Source organism: Gymnogyps californianus, chromosome Z (assembly GCF_018139145.2).
Source record: "Gymnogyps californianus isolate 813 chromosome Z, ASM1813914v2, whole genome shotgun sequence".
NCBI lineage: Eukaryota > Metazoa > Chordata > Aves > Accipitriformes > Cathartidae > Gymnogyps > Gymnogyps californianus.
In genome coordinates, this window is record NC_059500.1 from 52,480,250 (window position 1) to 52,502,459 (window position 22,210).

The 22,210-nt window shown below is 36.3% G+C and overlaps 1 protein-coding gene across 1 annotated transcript in view; it reads left to right on the forward strand.

Annotated features, from left to right (window-relative positions):
• The window catches only part of PTPRD (protein tyrosine phosphatase receptor type D), a 329,742-nt gene that overhangs the window by 38,690 nt on the left and 268,842 nt on the right, over window positions 1-22,210 (forward strand). Inside the window, exon 2 of the mRNA XM_050913754.1 lies at window positions 4,078-4,245. Within this exon, the coding sequence (XP_050769711.1) occupies window positions 4,161-4,245 (85 nt within the window). The 5' untranslated portion in view covers window positions 4,078-4,160. The remainder of the gene's footprint in view (window positions 1-4,077; window positions 4,246-22,210) is intronic.

Consider the following 22,210-nt stretch of genomic DNA (forward strand, 5'->3'; position numbering starts at 1 on the left):
GGGATCTTGGTTGATATGCAAAGATGTGAAGTATTGGCACTTCTTCCTTGACTTGATTCTAGTAATGTTTCAAATTTCTTTTTTGTATCTCTTCACTTGCATGTGTATGGTATGAGAAATCTGTGGCTAGGGAATGGATGTAATTTAGGATTGTGAGAGTGATGAATGAAGTGTAGAAACAGAATGTCAACACAGTCTTCTGTTTTGATCTTTGCCTGCCACTTGTTCTTTGAGAAACACTGTTTTTTAAAAATGTAAGGTGTATCCAGTTGTTTTCCCTTAAGTCCTTGTGGCAGACCAGAGATGGCCATGAACTAAAATCCTATCTCTGAACAACTTTAGAAAAGTTAAACTAGAAATCCTGTTTGTGGAATAGCACAAATGAGCTCTCTTATCTTCACATTCCTGTATTCCAAAATTTTGTAAAGTTACTGTTTTTTCCATGTGACACCCTACATCTGCTATGTATTCTTTTTTTGTCTGTGTTCAAGTCTCTTCCGAGAGCTCTTCCCTGCTGTGCTAGATTTCTGTGTTATCAAGCATTTACATGCACATGCAGGCATGGAAAAGCAAGCAGATAAATAAAATTAGTTTTTACTTTTTTCTTTTTTTGGTTCTAAGATTTGCCTCCAGGTAAGCATTTTCTATAACTTTAGCTGTCTTGGAGCAGGGACCATCTCCTCCTGAGTACTGTGTTGGCACCGAAAAGATTATTTTTGGCACTAAAGTAAACAGACTGCAGGGAAGTAGTTCAGTGTTCAGATGTTGCATTCACCCAGTTGATCCTTTTGAGGATAATTGGTACATGTGCCCATGCCCAGGTGCTGTCATCTGTGATGCCCTAGCTGAGGAGAATTCTTTTGTGTCTCTGCATTGAACACTCTGGGGGGCTGGTCATCTTCACTTTTACTTATCTTATTGATAGATACCCCTAATCAGGAAAAATCTATCCTGTTACTTCAATATGTGCTAATGATATTACCTGGTTCCACCATTTGGTTTTCACTTTTGTGTTAACAATTTTTTTGTCTGGGGAAAGAGACGAAAATAGCTGTTGTGGAAGAAATTATTCATAGGTAGCTCTTTTAGAGATATTGTACGAGTCATTTTTGATTATTTAATACAGCAGTTACGCAGTACTTATCCTAAAATAAAACCAGCTTTTATTGAAGCTTCAAAAAGAGAGTTTTTTTTTTAATAACTGTTGATTTCTCTGTAGCTATTGTGATCAGTTTTCAAACAAGGAGAAGCCCCATCTTTCTGCACTGGCGCAGTGTGAATGTTGTAACAGGGGCTGCTAAGACAGTACCTCACACTGGATTCGTTCTGCGAGACAAATGTTGGCCCTCTGAGGAAGAGGCTAGTATAACCTGGTGCTGCAAATGCTTTTTGTTTTTTTCACTGTCTCTGGTACCACACTCCAAATGTAACAAACCATTGTCAGGATGAAATAGAAAAGGGAAGAAACTACTTCATTTAAGAATTAATAATGCATTAGATGCACGTTTTACTTTGGAATTATGAAGGTGGCTTGATTTGGAAGTTAATACTTGTTTGATAATTGCATTTAGTCCTTGTAAGGAATTGCATCGCCATGTTAGTTTTCACAAATAAGCCAAGTATAGACCTGCATACCAGATGATTATCAGTCTCAAGGTTGGTACAATTGTCAGTAGCAGGGTCCTTGGCTGAAGCTATGTTTTTTGTAGGTAAAGCTGAAGCAGACTTGTGTGGAGAACCTTGATAGCACCTGATTGTCTCTTGGCTTGCTTCTCTCTAGTGTTATCAGCCCATCATCTGCAGGCCTCCACTAACAGTGTATCTTCAACTCACCTGAAAGAAAAAGGACCCACTCGCCATCTTTATTCAAGTTTACTTGACCTAAAATACTAGAAGTTAGCTATGGAGGCATAAGCAGGTAAAGAGAGAAAACAACAGGCAACGGGTCTCATGGAAACCTTAGTGTGTTTGTCAGGTTAGCTAAAGCCATGACACTCGGAAGCAGCAAAGAAAGGAAGTACTGAGGGCTTTGATTTTTATGATCTGAGTGATAAAGAATACCACCTTCATAGCAGAGACAAAGAGTGCAGTATTCCTAAGTGCCTGTATGTGCATTTAGAATGAGACAAAGGAATGGGGTTTTTAATTGAAAAAAAAGATATTAAAAGCTCCTTTTTCTTCTGAAGCTTTTCTTTGCCAGGTTTTGTGATCCATCCCTTCATTTGCAGACAGCTTGTAGAGGATAAATGCATATTCACATATCAGGATCATAAGATTTTTAAAATTCCCCTTTTTTCCCCAAGCAGATAATAATATTTTTTCTGTTAGAGACCACTTTTGATATTTTGGTGGGAGTGTTTGGAATGTGTGAAAATGATCTCCAGTGCCCTGTTAAAAACAGTTGTGTAAAAAAAGCACCTTCGTGGTCACCTTTTTTTTCCTTCCTCTGCTCCCCTTATTAATTATCAGTGTTGTTTCCTCTCCACTTCCTCGCCTGCTAAAGGGAGCAGTTTATGGTTCCGACACAAATCTTAGTACCCATCACATTTCTGCCATTCACCTTCACACGTCAGCTAGTGTGTTTGTGTGCCAATAAAGAGATAAAGTTTTGTCCGCAAGTGAGCTGCCTTTGGCGATAGTTCAGGGCTCCCTTGTAACTCCTGCAGTCTAGAAGAAGCAAAATCAAAATCACCTCTTCCTTGAAAGTACATTTCGTACATCTCCATCTTTGTGATAGCATTGGAATCATTATGTAGCAGTTGGCTCTGATACGCTTGCATAGACGCAAATTGAGTACGACAGGACTGATGTCTCATGGACTTTGCTGTCATTTGAAATGCTGGCATGAAGACAGTAGCGATGAAAGGGGGGCGCTGGTGCCTTCAGCACTTTGCCTATGAAGATTTCTTAGATTTGTATTTTTTGATGGCAGTAGCTGATTCAAAAGATAGTTTTACAGAAGAGATTCTTAGCAGCCATAGATTTCTAACAGCTTCTCATGTCTTTTCTTCCTTGAGTAGATTCTTTGAGCATCACACTGTACTGTAAAATGGGCTCTTTATACCACCCACAACTCTGTAAGATCTGTCTAGTAGAATGGTAATTAGTGTAATTTTTTCTCCACCCTTTTGGTTTTTATCTTCACTGCATGGAAACCACTTGTGTGGTAATGAAAAAGATAGTATCAAACTTGCCAAAGTTTATATGTTGCAGACCCTTCAAAAACTAAAATTACATTTCAGTGTTACTTTAGTGACAACATCAGGCTATTTAGGGATATCTCTATTATTTCCTGTGAGAGTGGAAAAATATTTTTATATTCCTTAATTTCTGTTATTGCTCAGGTGTGGTAAATTTGGTCAAGAATGAGACACTGCTTTTTTAAGTCAGGTACTTGAGCTGTAGTTCTCCCAGTGTATCATATTCAATTACACATCATAATAAATGAGATGGATTGAATTGGAGTCTCAGTCCTTTACTCAATGCTGGATTTCTGTTTTTCTGTTAGGCATAATTCAGATATGTACAGGAAATCACAACAGGAATTTTAACCTTTGAGAGTTGTTGAACTATGCAACGTACTAACATTTGACGTCTAGCTTTAAGAATACCTCACAAAGCAGATTTTCCTGTGTTATTCTTACCAGATGCCAGGGCATCAGCTCCCAGTATGCTGTTTGCAAGTGGACTTTTTATTATGGATATTGAATCCACTTTGATTCCCTTCTTACAACATGAGTATTCCAGTGATGTGTTATACTTCATTAACAGTGGCAGTTCTTGTGATTCAGAAGGTGCCGTTGAATACAACAAAAGATCCAGGGTGTGACAGATGCTGGATTACGGTAGAAAAGGTGCACTGAGAAATATGTTGGAACAGTGCTAACGTTATACCATACCTTGAATCTTCTGGTATATTCCTGTAGCCTGAAATGAATCATGCTTCCTTTTCTTTCTCCCTTACCCTTTTGTCTTTTAAAATTGTTTTGCCTCAAATTGTGAATGCTTAGAAAAAAACAGAAAATCTCTGCCCTATTCTTGCTAACTGTATTTTTCTTTTTCTTATCTGTTCCACAGGCTCTGAAAATACTTCATCTGAAATTTCAGACCGGACAGATTCGCAGTGGCTTCTAAGCCAGTGAGAACAAGGCTGCCAAAGCATGCTGGTGCCAAGCTGTTGGATGATGCACGTAGTCAGGCCAATGGTGGTGCTCCTATGCTTGCTACTCTATGCTGATGCTGAAAGTAAGCTTTTTATTCATTTGTGCTTAGGTCTTGGCCATGATGAACAGTTTTGTTTTCAGCTGGTGGTTACTAAGGGTCTTGGAATGAGTCTCCTTTTGAGTAATTCTTAAAACACTGTGAGGTCCTCTCTAGATCACAGCTAGTATTTGAAAAGGATTATTTATACAACTTCCTTACTATTTTTCTTCTTAATGCCCCTTTTCTTAAGCAACCAATGGTTTCTTCTCAGATGGTGGAGGCCATTGCCACAAAGTTACGTAGTCAAAACAAAGACAAACTTTGCTTGCCAGACATTGGTCAAATCCCTTAAAGACATCTGTCATTCTTTGAATATTTCTTTCTTAACTTTGGTTTAAAAAAAAAAAAGGAAAAAAAGACACGGCCCCCAGTTGATATCCAGTCCAATTAAAATTCCAGGCCTTTTGTAACTGCCACAACAGCTGTTCTAATGTATTATTTCCGACAGCTGTCACAGAGTACAGTATCCAAACAAATCAAGCAGAACTGAGAACTTAGTGGCTGGCCTAAATGTGTGACAATTCAGTGAGGAAAGGCACCTATGTTTACTTGTACTGAGAGGAAACTGTTGGATTTTGGTCAATTAGTTTACCTATTAATGGGAAGATAATATCTTCTTTTTAATTAGGAAATCATTAGGTCTGCCTTGTTTACATGTGTTCCTTCTCCCAGCTGTGCTATGGCTTCTTGAAGAAGTAATGTGCAAATGAGAAAAGCCATTTGCTTTCCACCTGTTGACCTGCAGGTTTACTACAAGCTGACTGTTGTGTTTGCTACAAGCTCCCTGTTAAAATTTACTTGATTGAGGGATATTTTCCTATTGAATCTTCCTGACTCTGTGCAGATGCATCACCAATTAATAACTTTGTTCCAGCTCTGACTGTTGAAGACGTCTGTGTTCTTTCACACATCTGTGTAAAACAAAGGAGCAGTTGAATGAAACAGGAACACACAAGAATAAAAACAGTGTCAGTAAGGTTGCATAAATCAGTTCTGAGTAAATGCATATTGAAGAGTTCCTTATCACTCCACTTATCACTTGCACTCCAGGTATACTAAATTACAACAATAAAAGAGATACAGAATCTTTCCACTTCCATGTGTAATAAGACTTCCTTCTTTTAACTGTAGCTCTACAAAAGTGAAGTAAATGAAAAAGGAAAAAAAAGGACAAAACATACATGTTTGTCGAGTACTGACAGCTGAGATTCTTTGGCCCCTTTCCAGGTAGATAATGACCAGCTGGGATGATTGTGTCTAAGGTGAAGCCAAGGACATTTTAACACTTTAGCCAGCAAATAATTAATTGGGAAGTGGATCCATATGTTGGATGTTTCTGCAGTTGTAGTATACCACTTATTTTAAAAGTAAATTCTGAGCTTAGCAAACATAGATTTTTAGAATCTGGTATACCTTTTCTGCTTCAGATAATGGAATGTCCAACCTCCTGTGGGCGAGTAGTGAATGATTTTTTGGTTTTGGTAACCCCATTGGGTATCAATGTGCAAAAAGGCATTCAAACCCCAGAAACTCCTTTGTTAGTCCTATACTCATGGGAGAAAGGTAAAGTTTCTGTAATCAAGTTCCATCTTTCATCATTCTTCTCTGGGGAAGGAGGGCAGTTTTTTTGAAGGTTAGCATGGAGTTTACTTCAAAATTGGCTGGTATCCCAGTACAGTTTTTAAGGGAGTTTTCAGATTTGGTTTTCCAAAACTGCTGTATTCCACTTATGGTTCTTTTTTATTTTAAATAACATGAGACAAAATAGAAGTCAGCTATTAGCCTTTGCTGGCTGGGGCTAGGAGGACTTCGTGGTGTTGCTAGAATCTATGGAATGCCATATGCAGAATAAAGGTTGTAAGATGCACAAAGGTCCTATTTTTGTGGGAGTTACTCTCAGTGAAACCAGCCTGGACAACAAGATGCAGTCTTAAAAGAAACTAAGAAAGAGTAAAAATGATGTATTAATAATATTAATTAATAGTGGATAAGTAGTGTTTTCAAAGACAGTTTCTTAATAATCATATTCTTTACAGGACTAGTGTACTATCTTGACTGGAGAACAAAGCAAAGGTCTCTTCAAGATAACGGATTAATTACTTGTTTTTTTTCTATTCCTTTTAGACACTGGTTTATACCATACTGTCGTATTATATGATCCTTAATAGTTTCATGTGGTTATGTTAGTAGATAATATGTCGGGAGTGCTGTTAATGTAAGTTGGAAACTCTCCACCCTAAATACCGATCATCTTTCACAAATGCACAAATCAGCTGAGTTTTGTGCTGGAGGAACTCACATAAACTAATCCTTTATGATTTTGTGTATTTGTCTTTGTGATTAGTAGGTATTACTAGGCAGAGTTACAAGAATAGAGGGTAGCCAAACAAAGATACATTAGGTTATCTTCTTGGAGGGATTTATAATGTTGCAATGTCATCTATGATTATTACTTAGTATCTGTTGCATCTTGTTGTTATTAGCCAATAGGAGAAAGAAAAGGACAATTTAAAAATGCTTACAAATAGAAAAATTAGGAAGATTAAAAGAAAGTTAAAAGATGAGAAAGATTCAACTAAGAAAAAGTTGAGAAATACTGCTAGAATTTTGGAACTAAAGTATAATGGAATAATATTTCAATAACTTTTTTTCTTTAAAAGAAATAGAAATGCTTTAAGACAAACTCATTTGTGCTATGTACTAGCCAAGATTTTAGGTCAGAGTCTCTGTTAAGACATTGCAGAATAGAGAGTAAGCAGACAATTATGCTAAGAAGTGATAGACTAGGTATCTCTGGTTTTACTGTTTCTGTATTTTCTTAAGGGGAAAATTGAGCTGGACAATATAACTTTCTAAGAACAGAAGTGCAGTTTCTCACCTGATCATTTAAAAATACTGTTGACTTGTTTAGAATTTTGAAAGCTCTATTTCTGTTGGTCTTTCCTTTTTTTTGTTGTTAAGAGTTTTTGCTGTGTGGGTAGTGGTACTGTGAAATACAGGAAGTGAGTGAACTCTTACATGTACCAGGTGAATATGAAATGGTCACTTCAAATAGTCAAGCTTTTATGTGATCTGGGTAGCTCTTATTTTATGGGAAAAGGCTTCTCTTTTGACGTTGCCTTTATTTTCTGCTTACTACTAATAAAAGGTGTGACTGAGAAATTGTACGAATGCCCACAATTTGTATAAATTAACATAATCCTGTTTTACAAGATGAACTTTACAGTTGAAACTGATTTTTTAGCTTCATACATCCTTTCCTGCATTCCTTTTCTTTCCAAGGAATTACAGAAAGAACTGGATGTGAAAGGAGAGAGAAAAATCTAATGCAAGATTTTGTTCATTTGCACTGACTTGGTTTAAATTTCAACTAAAAGGTTGTGATACATCTAACACAAACCAGAGGCTTGTGATAGCTAGATGTCAATGCAATGTCTCCCATATTCTAGTCAGATTTGAAGATTTCATTCCCTTTACAATATAGTGCTGAAAACCATACAGCATATTCCTCTGTCTCCTAACCTATTCAAGAAAGAGACTATGATTGTCAAGTAATTAAGATGCACAGGCTTTTAACTTGCAGAAATATTTATATATGTATATACAAATGGCATACATTATACAGTATGAATTAAATTGTGTGCCATATATGTGTTTATATGGCTCCACATAATATTGCATTAATGCTGTGAGTTGTAAATTAATGTTTTTCTGTTTTACCCATCTAAAAGAGGAGCTCTTTGAGAGTCACAGTAACATTTTACTCTTACAAACTGTACTTCATTTATTTGGAAGACATGTTGAATTTCCACAGACGTAGTTATTTTATGGGCTGGGTGAGAGCAGAGGATCAGCGAGCCTTCTGTGTTCATACACACAGAAAGATGTGTTGTCTTCCTGTGTGGTTAGCTCTTTTCCTGGATTTCCTGAGGACTAGAAGAAAAGTTCCTGCTGTGCTGGAGTTGGTCTACCCTCCACTCTTGCAGATACTGCTCCTGTTTGTATAGCTCTTTGTAAAAGGGTCCCAGACCCTACTGTTGTCCAGGGCTCTTCTTGAACTTCTTCACAAACGGTTGGCAGGACTATGTTATTTCATTTTAGTGGGGGGAGGACACAGAAGATGAGACAAAGGGGACAAGATTTTTGGCTTTTTTTTTCTCTGTCACCATGGAAAGGCCATGCCTTCCTTTTTTTTTTTTTTCATCATTTTTCTGTTGCTAACACCAATGTACTACAGAAAAGAAGATATAACCTGACATAGCCACTGCATTGTGTTCTTTCCAGAGTGATTGCAAATGGATAAGGAACTCATACTCTTCCGATCTCACTGTGAAATCACTGTGAGTGGGATCCAAGTAGCAAGCCTGCTTCATGCTTTTGAAGAAGTTCCCAACAGTAGTCCTTAGTACTTCTTTTCTGTTTACATGCTACCCTCACAGCTGAGGGAAGCAATGACATCTTTGTTTCTCTCCATCATTGTCAAAGACTTCAAACCCTGAAATGTGTTGGCATGGGCTGATGAGCTCTCCTGCGGCCACCTCTCAAAGCAATACAGGATGGAAATGCCAAAAAACCCTTCCCTGGTGGACCGGATGAGTGCACCATGCCCCTTATGTGGGCGACCAAGGTTTGATTCTTACTGTTAATCCAGAAACTAAGCTTATGCTTGACTGAGCAAAGTAAGCAAAATTGAAAGGTGGCAAAATTACCTTTGCTCTTTTACTTTTTACTGTTGGTAAAATAAGGTGTTACTTGTAAGTATAAGAAGTGAAAAATCTCGAGGAATATGATTTTTTTTAGTTGCCTCCATTTATGTTTGGTATTTGTAGCTTCTGAGCACACGGTGAAAGGATGGTACAGAATTTGCTGAGGAAAGAAAATGTTTGTTTAGCCTTCTTGTTTGTAGGAGAATCTGCTACTTCACAGTCTTTATCATTGGCTGCCTTGTTCTCAATGGTGTAGATGGCAACTGTGTTACGGCAATACTTCTCTACATCTACTGAGAAATTAGTAATATCACAGTTTGTCATAAGAAAAGTACTGGTTTTTTCATGTTTTCTAAATGAACTGGCAGAATAGTAACTACCTAGAAGCTTTCTGCAGGTTCATCTGTTCGATAACAAGAGGCATATATGTTTCAGAGACTCTTATGTAACAGTTTTTAAACTAGAGAATATAGTAACTATTATCTCTTTCTGACCTCTGTAATGATGAGGTGTCAAGCTAATCACTGAGCTCAAAGAAATATATAAAATATAAAATGCTTTTAAAATGGTTGTTCCTGGTTTTTCCTAGTATCCTAGTTTTTGAAATTCAAGAGTTTAATTTGTATTAGTAGAATCAAATAATTTTCTGCAGATAGTCTGCATCCTGCTTTTTAGTAACTAAATCGATTCTCACAACACACATACTGTTCCTTCTCCACCCCAAGAAAGGCCTGGTCACTAGCACTTCCAAATTCTCCACTGCATTCCAGTCAATCTGTCTGTTTAATTCTTTTCCTTCATTCTTGGTTACATAGCTTCTGCTCTGACATTTTTCTTTTGCTGCTTCTTTTGAGATGCTGTTTTAGAAGAGAAGCCACAATTCTTTCTTCATTCAGTAGAAGTGGTTGCAGCTGACTGTAAAAAGGCAAACACAAATACTAACCATAAACAATGCATTTATTGTATATTGCTTCCATTCCCAATTGTTTGAAATGTGAATAATGCTTAGTTCACTCTCTGGCTTCTGATGCATATGTGTCAGTTAGCATCATGCTGTCTAATAGAAAAGTCTTCACAATCTTCTCCAGACCAGGATCAGGAAGGGCTGAAACTTAGTGCTGACAGGACAGTGATTACTTTTAACAAATGTTGGGGTGACTGAGACAAATTCTTGTTTAAATAGGATCTAAAGACAGTAGTTTAGTATTGGTGAAATCAAACACAAGGCAGCTATTTTTCCTCTGGTTTTTTTTCTTGTTCCATTTTGTTCCTTCATTTTGTTTTTTAAAGAAAACTTTGTTTTCCCCTGCTAATACCATTCTTCTTTAAAATTTTATGTTCTTTGACAAGCTGAAACACATTCATGCACTCCACATTGAAATTTTTGTTTCTAAGCACTTGGTCTACCACACTAAAGTAACCTAAATAGATCTTCTGAAGTAATTATCTTACAGAAAGTAATTATCTTATAGTAAGTCTTGCAACTGGACATACATGGTTTACAATAAAAAAGCCCCCTATTCCAGAATAGCTTCATAAACACTATATGCAGGCAAGCCCAACATGGAAATGATTTACTTTTTTGTATGTGTGCCTTTGGTAACTAAGACTAAATTTCTGTCATTTTAGATTTAAACTCTGACATCTTTAAAGAGATTATTTCAATTACTGCTTTCAATTATGGGCAGTAGCAAGAACTGTAAAATCCAAAGATAAAATCTTTCTGTTGTTTATTGGTAATTTTTTCAGTATCATCTATCTTTATATCTTAGTGCTGATAGCATCCATTTTGTGTAAGATATAACCCTTTGTTTACATTGCTCTTTCTTTTAATAATGGTGATGTATGCAGGAGAGTTTAAATATGGACTGCCTTTTCTGAAAAAAATAGCTTTCAATTTTGTTCTATATTCTGTTTTCAGGAATTTTTATATGCTCTCTGCAGTTCAACCCTAGGACATTTTCCAGTTGATTTTATGAAAATTGGTATATAGTGTTGTGAGAGTAATTTTATATTGTGCTTGTTAAATATGATATTAAAATAAGTCAAGTAAATCACCCATCAGTTCTCGAAAGTTTTAGTCTTAGAAAAAAGTGGGACAGCTAGTTATACCAAACCATTCTAGATGTATTCATTTTGTTCTGCAGCAAAGTGAAGGCTTTGAAATGTATGTGATAGTTGAGGTGGAGAATCAAGGGAAGTGAAAACATTATGTGATCATTCCAAATGTACTGACTTAGTCACAGAAACTACAGATAATATGGATATTTGAATAAACCAGGATTTATCCAACCCTTATTTTTCAAGTCCTTACATAAAGTAAATTTGAGTAATTTAATTCCAAGAGTAGCCATAATTACCACCATATCTGTTTAACTTGCTTTAAATTATCCAGTATTAACAGTAAAATTGAGAGCTGTTTGAGAATATAGTTTTCCAATTCACATAATTTTTAAGAAGGTGTTTGGGTTATCTCTAAATCTGTACGTAACAAAACATTTTAAAATTTAATATGAACAAAAGATGTGTGTGTATTTTGTAAAGTGTAGATTAAGAGTTAAATATAGTTTACCAGGGCTTTGAACTACAGAATAAACAGAAGAACAACTGCAGAATGGTTCTCCTGAACACTTTTGTAAGTTTATCTGTGCAACTTTGAAGATCACTTCCATGTCTGTTTCACAGCTGCTGTTAATTTAGGTAGTTTCAGGCCCCTACCTCCCAAAAGCAAAGCACTGAACACAGCTGAGTCGCAAGCTCCAGAGTTCTGAGAAGCCTTTAAACCCTAGCAACATTGCCTGTGGCTGACTGTAGAGGCAGTGAAGTCTCCCCAAGTATGAAAGCCCTACATCTTTTGGATTTGCTGGAGTGTATATAAAACCAGAGTCAGGAAATCCAGGGTGTCCAGTCTTTCCAGACACCAAGAAATCTAGATAAGGGAGCTGTATTTTAATGGCCCAACAGAGTTGGACAAACCCACAGTATTTAGATTAGTGTCAACTGTTAACAGAAAGTGTTTCTGGAGAAACTTCAGTATGAGTAACTATCTCACTGTGGTCAACTCCCTGCAGCATCACTAATGACCAATGGCAGATAAAGGAATGTAGGTCATTAATATTCCCTTGTCAGAACTGACAGGGCATTCCAATGTGTCTGTGTTTGCTAGATTGCTTAAGAACATGTCTGCGTACTTTAAAAGTTTACTAAAAGTACATATCATAGTCTTAATATAGGAGCAATTCTTAGGGAAAAAGAAAGGAGAAACAGCATATAGAGATTTTAGGGATTTTAGGTTATATTCACACAGCACAACAACTGCTATGGTGGTTTACAATATTTTCACTCCTTGTCTGAGGCTTAACCCTCAGTGGCTGAAATTGAGATAAAATCTTGAGTAGCAGCATCTGTTGCAGCAGTGAACTTCTGGCAACAGCTTTAGGAAATTATAAAAATCTGAAAATATATAGGAAGATCACCATTTGCTTTTGTTTCCACCCTATCTTTCAGGAAACCACCTCCCCCAAAAATTACTGATGTATAGGATCTTTCTGTCTTAAATAATGTCTGCTTGAAGCTGTATTTATTCAAAATAGTTAGACAAATAATTCTTAATTTAATCCTTTCAAAGTTTTAGGAATATGCACAATTTTTTATGAATTTTTGGTGGTGCAAACTAAATTGACTACTTCCTTCTTCTAAAGGTAGCGATGTGAAGAATAATCTTGACTTTAAATTGCTATAGAAGAGGTTTAAACATGAAGTTGTGTATAAATTGCTGCTGTGGCTTTCACTAAATTACACAAGACTGTAACGTTCATGTTATGAGAAAAATGAGTGCAGAATTATAATATCAGTTGATGAGTAAAGAGTTGATGTTGTATAATTGAAGAGAATATATTGACAAAAGACAATTCAAACTTGAAATTACTCATACAAGGTGAATGCAAATATGTGGTAAATGATCATTTCAGTTTACAAGAAATTCTGGGGCATGACTGTAAACAGCACTTTGGACATGGTCTTGCTGTACAAAGTAATAGCAAATAACAGAATTTCACAATGCATACTACATTCTCAAATTCCGTGCTAAGAAGAAATTTTGAGAGCCTTTTCCTACTAAGACTGTTGTTCAGGAAGAGAGTTCATTAGAAGTTTAAAATTTATTCTATTGGGATATAAATTCTTCAACTAAATGTGCCGATGAAACTTAACTGGATAGAGTTTTTGTTCTAGTTTGTACTTAAGAAGCTAATTTTTAAATTAATGTGTATTTTTCAAGCTCTCTGTGCTTTCCACTTCAGTAGCAGCATATGGATGGAAGGGAGGCTCCACTACTGTTGATTTTTTTTTTTTTTTTGGCACATGTAAATGTGAAGAAGGAGAAATAAACAACAAGGGAAGTGATATTAAATTTATTTTGGCAGTGAGGGTTAATTATATATGAGTATTTCCAGGAGAGTTCCACCTGGGTAATTTTTTTCTTCCAAGAATTTCACATATGCTTTAGAAAAATCTATAAAATAACTGTTGAGAACATTGGCAGGTGATGTCTGGATTGGAGAGAGAAATAGTCATTTGGTCTCCTGTTCTAGTGAAACAGCATACATTTTAGCAGCAACAAATGCAAGGCCAAACAGCTAAAAATGAAAAATACAGTTCAGAGTAGAGAGTAGTATCTTTAAATGTAATTATTTTGAAAATAAACTGGAAGTTTTTTGTGAAAAAAGTTCCTTGTGTTAAGATGAAGCAGTAGAGTTTAACATTATCTTTTGATTGAAAAGCAAGGGTAGAATGAATGGGAGTAGAAAGGCAAATTAACCCTACATATATGGACCTAGTGAGGCTAATAATGCAGTGCAAATCTAGTCCTGGTTTCTCATTCTAAAAAATGTGTTGACAAACTGGAGAAAGTGCAGGGAAGAGAAAAACATAGATTCAGGACTGGGAAAATGCTTTATCATCTTTGGTAATAAGTTAAGTTTGTTTATAAAAAAGGTTACTGAAGGCTTATTTCAGCTGACGTATATATATTTTCTTGTAGGGAAGATAGAGATTGCAGTAGAGAATTTTGCTTAATAAGTTTGAGGAGGATTAAACAATAATCTCGTATTTAATTCTGGACAATTATATTGTTGCTATTGGAACAGCCTGCTTAAATGGCAGTTTGCTGCTATGTATCTGAATATTCTCAGGTTAAGATTTGATGCATTTTATAAACACTAAACAAGATGCTAGACTCAGTACAAAAGTGACGAGGAGAATCCGTTTGTCTTTTTTTAATGTAAAAGACAGAACTAGTTTTAAATCTATGAATAATTCTACCTGAGGAAATAAAGGAAAGGAGGAGATTATTGGATATGATATAAACCTTAGTGCACCCACATCCCTTTTACTAGAATACAGTCTGATATGCATATGTCAAGAAGACACGAGTTAGGTAAGGTGCAAATAATGACAGCTAAAACAGTCCAGAGGATGGAACAGCTGCCACGTGAGAAGAGGCTGAAAAGGCTGAGACTCCTCCATTTTCAAGAAGAGATGGCAGAGAAGAGTGTGGGGATTATGGATGAGGTCTGCAAAATTATGGGGGTAGAGGATAAAGTGAAAGCAGAACGGATATCCACCCACCCCATAATAATAGAACTGTGGTGTTTGAGGAAGTTAGTAGAAGATTGATTAAAAGCAGATAAAAGATGGAACTTGCTGCATGTTTTTGTGGAGGCAGACAGTATCTGTAGTTTCAAAGAAGGTAAAAAATTCATTTACAGGATATCCATAAATTAGTACCAAAAGAGCAAGCAGGAATGCCAGCTTTAATGTCCTTAGGAGTATGAAGTGAATGGACCTCAGAAAGTGCCCAGGCTAATGTGCCCAGATAGCACCTTCTCTTGACACTACTGGAGACATGCTAGCAGGCTACACAGATTTAGTGTGACCAAATAAGGCATTTGCTGTGGTCTTGCATTCAGAAATACGTATATTTTCAACAAGCATTTTTCACCACTGTTTATTCACCACTGTACCTTTTCCAGAAAAACTGATTTGGAGATTCTTGAATCACACTGTTAATATAATTGAAACCTAGGAAGTGAAATGAAAAGCAAAGGCAAGCATTTAAGCAAATGCATTTTATAATTTTGGAAAATGACAGTATTACTGTTACAGATGGCGGAGCTCACATGTATGCCAGCTGTGTGGCAATGTGTATATACGTTGCTGTGGGGCAGGAGACATGAGGATTAGAGTTATTTTACAGGAAGCCTTCTGATGCTTTACAGTTCACAGGTGAAGTACATTAGTGGAAAATCCTAGTCACCTTTTTTCTTTTTTTTATAATCCTTCATCTTCAGACATACTGTTCATATGAAGAAGTGTAACATGTCCACTGGCCTTTTTCAATATCTGTGGTCTGATGAAAGTGACTTAAAGGTAGTAGCATCTAAAGATGTATGCATTATAAAAAAAATAGAGGTAAATTGCAACTCAGAAAGATCCTGCAACATCTTAGGAAGATGACATTGTATCTACTCTTAAGTCCAGCTTTTCAGATCAAGTGGATAAGGATTTCCTTAAAAATATGAATGGTATATAGTTCCTTTTCAAATTAAATGTCTCATAAGGAATTAATTTAGATTCCCTTAAAATAATTTAGCAATGCACTAATTAAAGATCAATTTGTTATTACAGATATTTATTAAAATTTTAAGTACTCTGAAATAAAAATGTAGTTATACTATCCCTTTTACAAACCTCAATAAATGCTTTTAGTCAATGGCTACTTAATTAACATACACTAGCTGCTTGAAACAACTGCCTTTTTATGATCAACTTTGGTGATAAATGTTTATCATTTGGCTATTGACTCTTTATATTTATATTGCATTCTGACATTTATGAAGTAAGATATTTATCAGTTTCCCATATCAGGAACTGCAGCAATGTATACTGTTTTATTCATGCAGATCTAAAATCACAAATTCCATTGTTGCAACTTATAAAAGTTGGTCATATCATGAGGGTATGCCTGCTTTCTTCTAATGTCTGAAGTTTTTTTGAACCTTGTAAGTTATAACAAATTATTTTAGAATTTATTAATACATAAAAAAATTAGTTGCTTCTTATTATACTATTGAGAAGATATTATTCATAACTTTTTACAAATACCTCCAGTCTAGATAGAAACAAAAACTGGGACTGTTTTTTTTAAGTTTTATTTCTACTCATTCTCCCTTTGTTAACCGAGCATGATTCTCTTACATTGATGATTTGCATTCTACTTAGCAGCTCAGTGTTGCTTTTTACTCATGAATTATAGACTTCTAAAAATAGTACAGTGAAATGAAGTGCTTTGGAGACTCATAAGTATAATGATGTGGATAACATGAGTATGTTAAAAATAGCTTTTAGATTTACATGAAAAATGTGTGGGATTTTCCCATGGCAGAAAGTCTTTAGAAGAGTTTTCTCTGCTATACACTATTTGACAGTAGCTCAGTACCTACACAGAGCAGGAGCTCATTTGGTGTCTTCAGAAAAGCAGCTGGGTATCTGTGACAATTCATGATTGATCTCAATTTAGATAACTGATAGGTTATGTATAGACAGTGGAACGACGACTAAAGTCTGCATAAACATGATCCTTGAATCTTTCTGGAATTTTTTGTGTATCAAGTGTAGGATGAAAAAAAAAAAAAGAGCATTTCTTCTCATAGCTATATAACTTACAGGTATTGCTAAAAACTGATAAATGCATTTCCAGTGCTATTTCAATTTTCTGCTTCTTTTTTCCTTCTGAATAAATGTGAGTATGTGAATGGAGGCTAGAGAGGATTTTTAACTAAACTTGGCCATGAATTTGTTTATCTGATTTTGAAATACAGAAGTTGGAATATGTGGATAAAATTTGTAGATTTTATTTATATGAAAATATTAGATCTTCCTAGCCAAATTATTCTCACATCCCCAACGGCAGCAAGATGCCTTGATTTGTTTACCTTTTCAATAGCCAGAAAAATCAACCTTTTGTCTGGAATGCACCAAACCTTCTTTTCACTTCAGATGTATAGACCAGTAATTCTGTATACGTTCCTCTCTAATATCTGCACTTGTTTGACTGAGAATTTATAGGTACCTTTGTTAATAAATGTTTGTTCCCGCCATTCAGCAGATCTGCCAAGTCTTTAGCATCTGATTTTTTTTGTGTTTTTTTTTCCTTATCTATGAATGCATGGCTCAGTGTCTTATTCTTCCCTGCAAAATACACTTTAACCTTGGGGGAAAGATGCACTACTCTCAGAGCCTGAAGATCAAGAGTTTGGATCTCTTTGATGTTAATAGATCTGTCATGTCTTTCCATTTTACAAAGAAAGCATTTTGAAGGATCAGTGAGAATAAAAAGGGGGTCTCTAATGTAACCTCTCAGTTTTTAGATTGTGTCAAATCTGTGGCCCTTACAATCTTCCTCATGTCAACAAGACAATTTTTCTAATTACATATTACTATTTTCTTATTATATGTATTACTATGTACTTCTTAAGTGATGAACAGAATGTAAAACAGCAACTGCAAATCATCAGAACTGTTCTGCTTGAGCTATAGATATCTTAAACCAGAAAGGACTGCTATCTCTTGTGTCTAGATCAACCTCAAAAATTATATTTGGTAGGCATCTGACTGTAGGCAAGAGAAGGGTCTGTACTGAGGCTGTGAGATTCAAAGGGAGAGGGTTTCTTTGCTTAATTGTTTTCACAGGTGTCACCCTGGTACCCTATCTGAGGCTAACTTTTAAAAGGTAGATTAATAATCCTTATTTGTAGTTCTTTACCTTAACCAGTATGTTCGGACATTACAAGTAAATTTTAATAGCTTTCAGATTTTGGATTGAGGAAAGAGAAGTTACTAAGGTAGGCAAGCACTCCTTGCTATTTGGGAGAATACTGCTAGGAAAATGCAGGGCAGGTAATGCACAGTTTCAAGGAAAGCTGATGTCTTTGACCGTACAGTGGCAATATGGGCACTGACATATCAATGGTATCCAAAAGACTGATCATTTTAGAAGGCTGCTGCAATTTGTTTCCAAGAACTGGTTTGGAAAAATAAAAAGGTAATATTTCATACCATATGCTGAGTCATTTATACTCAAATGCTTTGAGATTGAAGTTTTAGAAAAGATCTTAAGTCCCAGCTCTGTGAAAGTATTTCAGTGATGTTAATTTCTGATTACAACACTACTGTTTTATTGAAGATAAATAAGTTATGCTATTGCTTTTATTCTGGAGGGGAAGTTATATTCTCTTAATACATTTCCTTTCTCTTTAGAATGCACACGTGGTCCAGAAAAGACAATTAACATGGTAATGATTTAAAGATGAATAAAATGGAATCATGAATACCATTTAACTGTAAACAGTATTTTAGGATAATTTAAATCTCACCACTGTAGTATTTATTTCTAAATGCTTAAAAGCTTTTAAAAGACTGCAAGATTTCTCTGATAAGTAATGTGTTTTCCTTTTTCTGCCAAAATACCCGACGTTCCACAAAGACAGCAGATTCTATGGTCTAAAAATAGCGTTGGTGCTCCAGTCTTCTATTTCATCACAATCTGAGTACTCAGCTCCAAGTTCTGCCTGTCCTTTAGGGCAACGGGTGTACTGTCCCTACACCTGTACTATTGGATGATTATACCTCTTACAGTCTGTGGCCCAGTTTCCTTCAGGCAAAGCTGGAGTGTTTTCTGATTGGAGAGGGAGGCCAGCAGGGGATGTCTTCTGCTTTGAGAAGGTGTGCTTTTTGCTGTGAGGAAGTGCTATTCTGCTGGCCTGGGTGGAATGCAAAGGGATTGCTGTGCACCTGCAAAGACCAGCAACAGGCTGTGCCTGAACTTCACCACCCACTGCTTACTCTATGTTCTGTGGCACCAGAGAGTGACCCCGCTTTTCTGTTGTGCTGTGAATCTCCTGTGGGCCTCACTCTTAGTTCAGCAATTCAGACTTCCTGTATCCTTCTTTTACCCTTTCTGCTTCTTCCTATGCATCCTTTTTCCCCTTCAGCGGTCTTTATTCTTTCTCTTGCTAGCTTCTCCATTCCTCTTTTAATGTCCAAAGTAAGCACCAGTTTTCATAAATGTCTGTGGAATCTCGTACATAAATGTTGTCAATTATGCATCACAAAGTAGAAACAAAGCAGGAGCAGCCATGTGGAAATAATAGACTGAAAAATTCATCAAACAAATTTCATTTAAGTTGCAGAAACTCATTAGAGGTCAGTAAAGTAGCATTACAACATAAAGCTTAAACAGTAGCAGCCTTGCTTTCTTCATATTCAAATGGACATGCTTTCTCACTTTATTTCTGGTTTTGGATATTTAAAATTGTTTTTACTTGACCAGACTGTTTGCAAAAATGACAAAGATCCTTTCAGTGGTAGCTACGTTGTATGATCAGACAAGCAGTCAGACAGACAAGACTTATTTTCTGATGATCTTTCAGTACTTTCAATGAAGAAAAGGTGAGCTCTCATTAATGACATAAAAAGAAGCCAAACTCTAATTTTTTATCTGTCAAGACTAGACAGACCGTTTCAAAGAGGAGTGTAATTGTGCACAAGTATTCTATTTTTTTTCTTCTGTTAAAAAAAAAAAAAAAAGTAGCTTTACCCCGGCAAAGAATTTTAAGAATCGTTGTTTTGCTAAAATTTAACATACTTTCCCAACCTACTAGACTATGAGATCTGTAGAATTGCTAGCTCTGGCAAAGTTATTTTTTCCTTCTCTGCATACTTTGTTGTTTTTTTTTTTTTTAATGCAACCCTTATGTTTTATTGATTCTGTTTTATTTTTTCTGAGACTGAAGTAGCACAGCCTTCACACTTTAAGTACCTGTAAGAAGAATGTAGTTCTCAGGGTCCTATCCTAAAAATAGAAAGTTTGTATAAACCTAATTGATGGTAGGCTTGCTGTTGTTCATTATCTTAATTAGTCTAAGTAATTAAATCATTAATTGATTGGCACTGATCCCTTGCTAACAAACAGTAAAGCTTAGTGCTTTCCTGCTTGATCCCCTAAGACTTGCCATTTCAGTTCTTCCTGCAACTCTTCATTTGTGGTATTTGTGCTGTCAGGAGGCGTGAAGTCAGTGCATAGCACTGTACCTCCCAACATGAACACTGGGAGGGGGTTAACCTAACCCATCGGTTGTACTTTTAGACAAACTGCTTCTTGATGTGTGTTGCCTCAGTGAAAAATAAAAGACAATACCAAGCTGACTGTAGCTAATTAATGCTGTACAATGAACCATGTAATGGAGTTCATTGTAGAGACCAGGCTGGGTTTTTTGACAATTAATTTTCATTGTTCATGGTTTTGTGTAGGGATTCTTTTGTGGATGTGTATTTCAATAAAAGTGATTTGGGTATGGAATGATTAGTATTTTGCTTTAGTGGTACCAGGTTAGGCATTCACCTGTCCATATTCAGGATTGTAATATTGAGTCTGCATGCCAAATTCAGTGACAGAAAATTTGTTTCTAGTAATTTTGATCAGCTAGTACTGTATCAACTAATAGTGTATCAGCTAGTACTGGTCAAACTACTGTTCAGCTCCTACTGATCAGCTAGAACTGAATCAAATTAGTGATCTTTTGAAAACTACGTCATTGACAGTGGCTGATTTCTCAAGCTTATACAACAGAGTTGGCAATTTTATTCCAAGCTAGACATCTAGGATATTAGGAAAAATTTCTTCACTGAAAGGGTTATCAAGCACTGGAACAGGCTGCCCAGGGAATGGTTGAGTCACCATCCCTGGAGGTATTTAAAACACATGTAGACGTGGTGTTTAGGGACATGGTTTAGTGGTGGACTTAGCAGTGTTAGGTTAACGGTTGGACTCGATGATCTTAAGGGTCTTTTCCAACCTAAATGATTCTATGATTCTATCCTGGAAACTTCTTGTAATTAAAGCAGTTCATAAGTTTGGAAACTTCTTGCTTAAATGCTAACAACCGATCCATTAATCTATGTGTGAATATTCACAGTAACTTTTTTTTTGCATTGCCTCAGGGATTTGTTTGGATATGCTTAAGATTGACATTAGTCCTTGAGTTCATTAGGGAAGTAAAATGAAAATGGAGAAATTCTTACTTTTTTTTCCTTAAATAAGATATTTTATCAAAACTGTGCACAAGGTGCTATTCCGAGGGACTTGGGCAGCATAGAGAAGTGGGCTGACAGGAATCTAATGAAGTTCAAGAAAGGGAGGTGGCAAGCCCCACGCCTGGGGAGGAACAACTGCTTGCATGCAGAGGGCTGACCAGCTGAAAAACAGCCTGACAGAAAAGGCCCTGGGGGTCCTGGCAGACAAAAAGTTGACCATAAACCAGCAATGTGTCCTTGTGGCAAAGGCGGCCAACAGCTTCCTGGGCTGAGGTGATCCTTCCCCTCTATGCACCATTGGTGAGATGCATCTGGAGTGCTGGGTCCAGTGGTGGGCTCCTCAGTACAAGAGAGACATGGACATGCTGGTGTGAGTCCAGTGAAGGGCCACAAAGGCAGTGATGGGGTTGAAACATTGTTCGTACAAAGAGGAGTTGAAAGCTGGGACTGCTTAGCCTGAAGAGAGAAGGCTTAGTGAGATCTTACCCATGTATATATAAATACCTAATGGTGGGGAGTGAGCATGTGGGAGCCAGACTCTTTTCAGTGGTGCCTAGTGACAGCACAAGAGGCAGTGAGCACAAACTGAAATACATGAAGCTCTGTTTAAACATAAGAAATTTTTTTGTTATTATTATTATTACTATTATTCCAAGAGTGACTGAGCATTGGAGCAGGTTGTTGAGAGTGTTTGTGAACTCTCCGTTCTTGGAGATATTTAAAACTGAACAAAGCATAACTCTGGGCAACCGTCTGTAGCTGACCCAGGTCTGAACCAGGGTTGGACTAGACACTCTCCAGATGTGACTGCCAGCTCTAGTGAATCCATGGTTCTATGAAAATTAATACCTAAATTTCAATGTGCCCATAATACTTTTAAAGTTGTCTTTCAGCTGTTGACATGAAACTGGGGAAGTAAAATATTATTAAGCCTACTAGTTTTACGGAAATAGATATAAGAATGAGAGATACTATACTATTAAAAAAAATGCTATTTCCTTAACAAAATGAGGAATGAGAGAAAAATTTAGTAATAGATTAGATTTCTTTTGCATAAAAAATTAACATCACAATATTCACAATGGAAA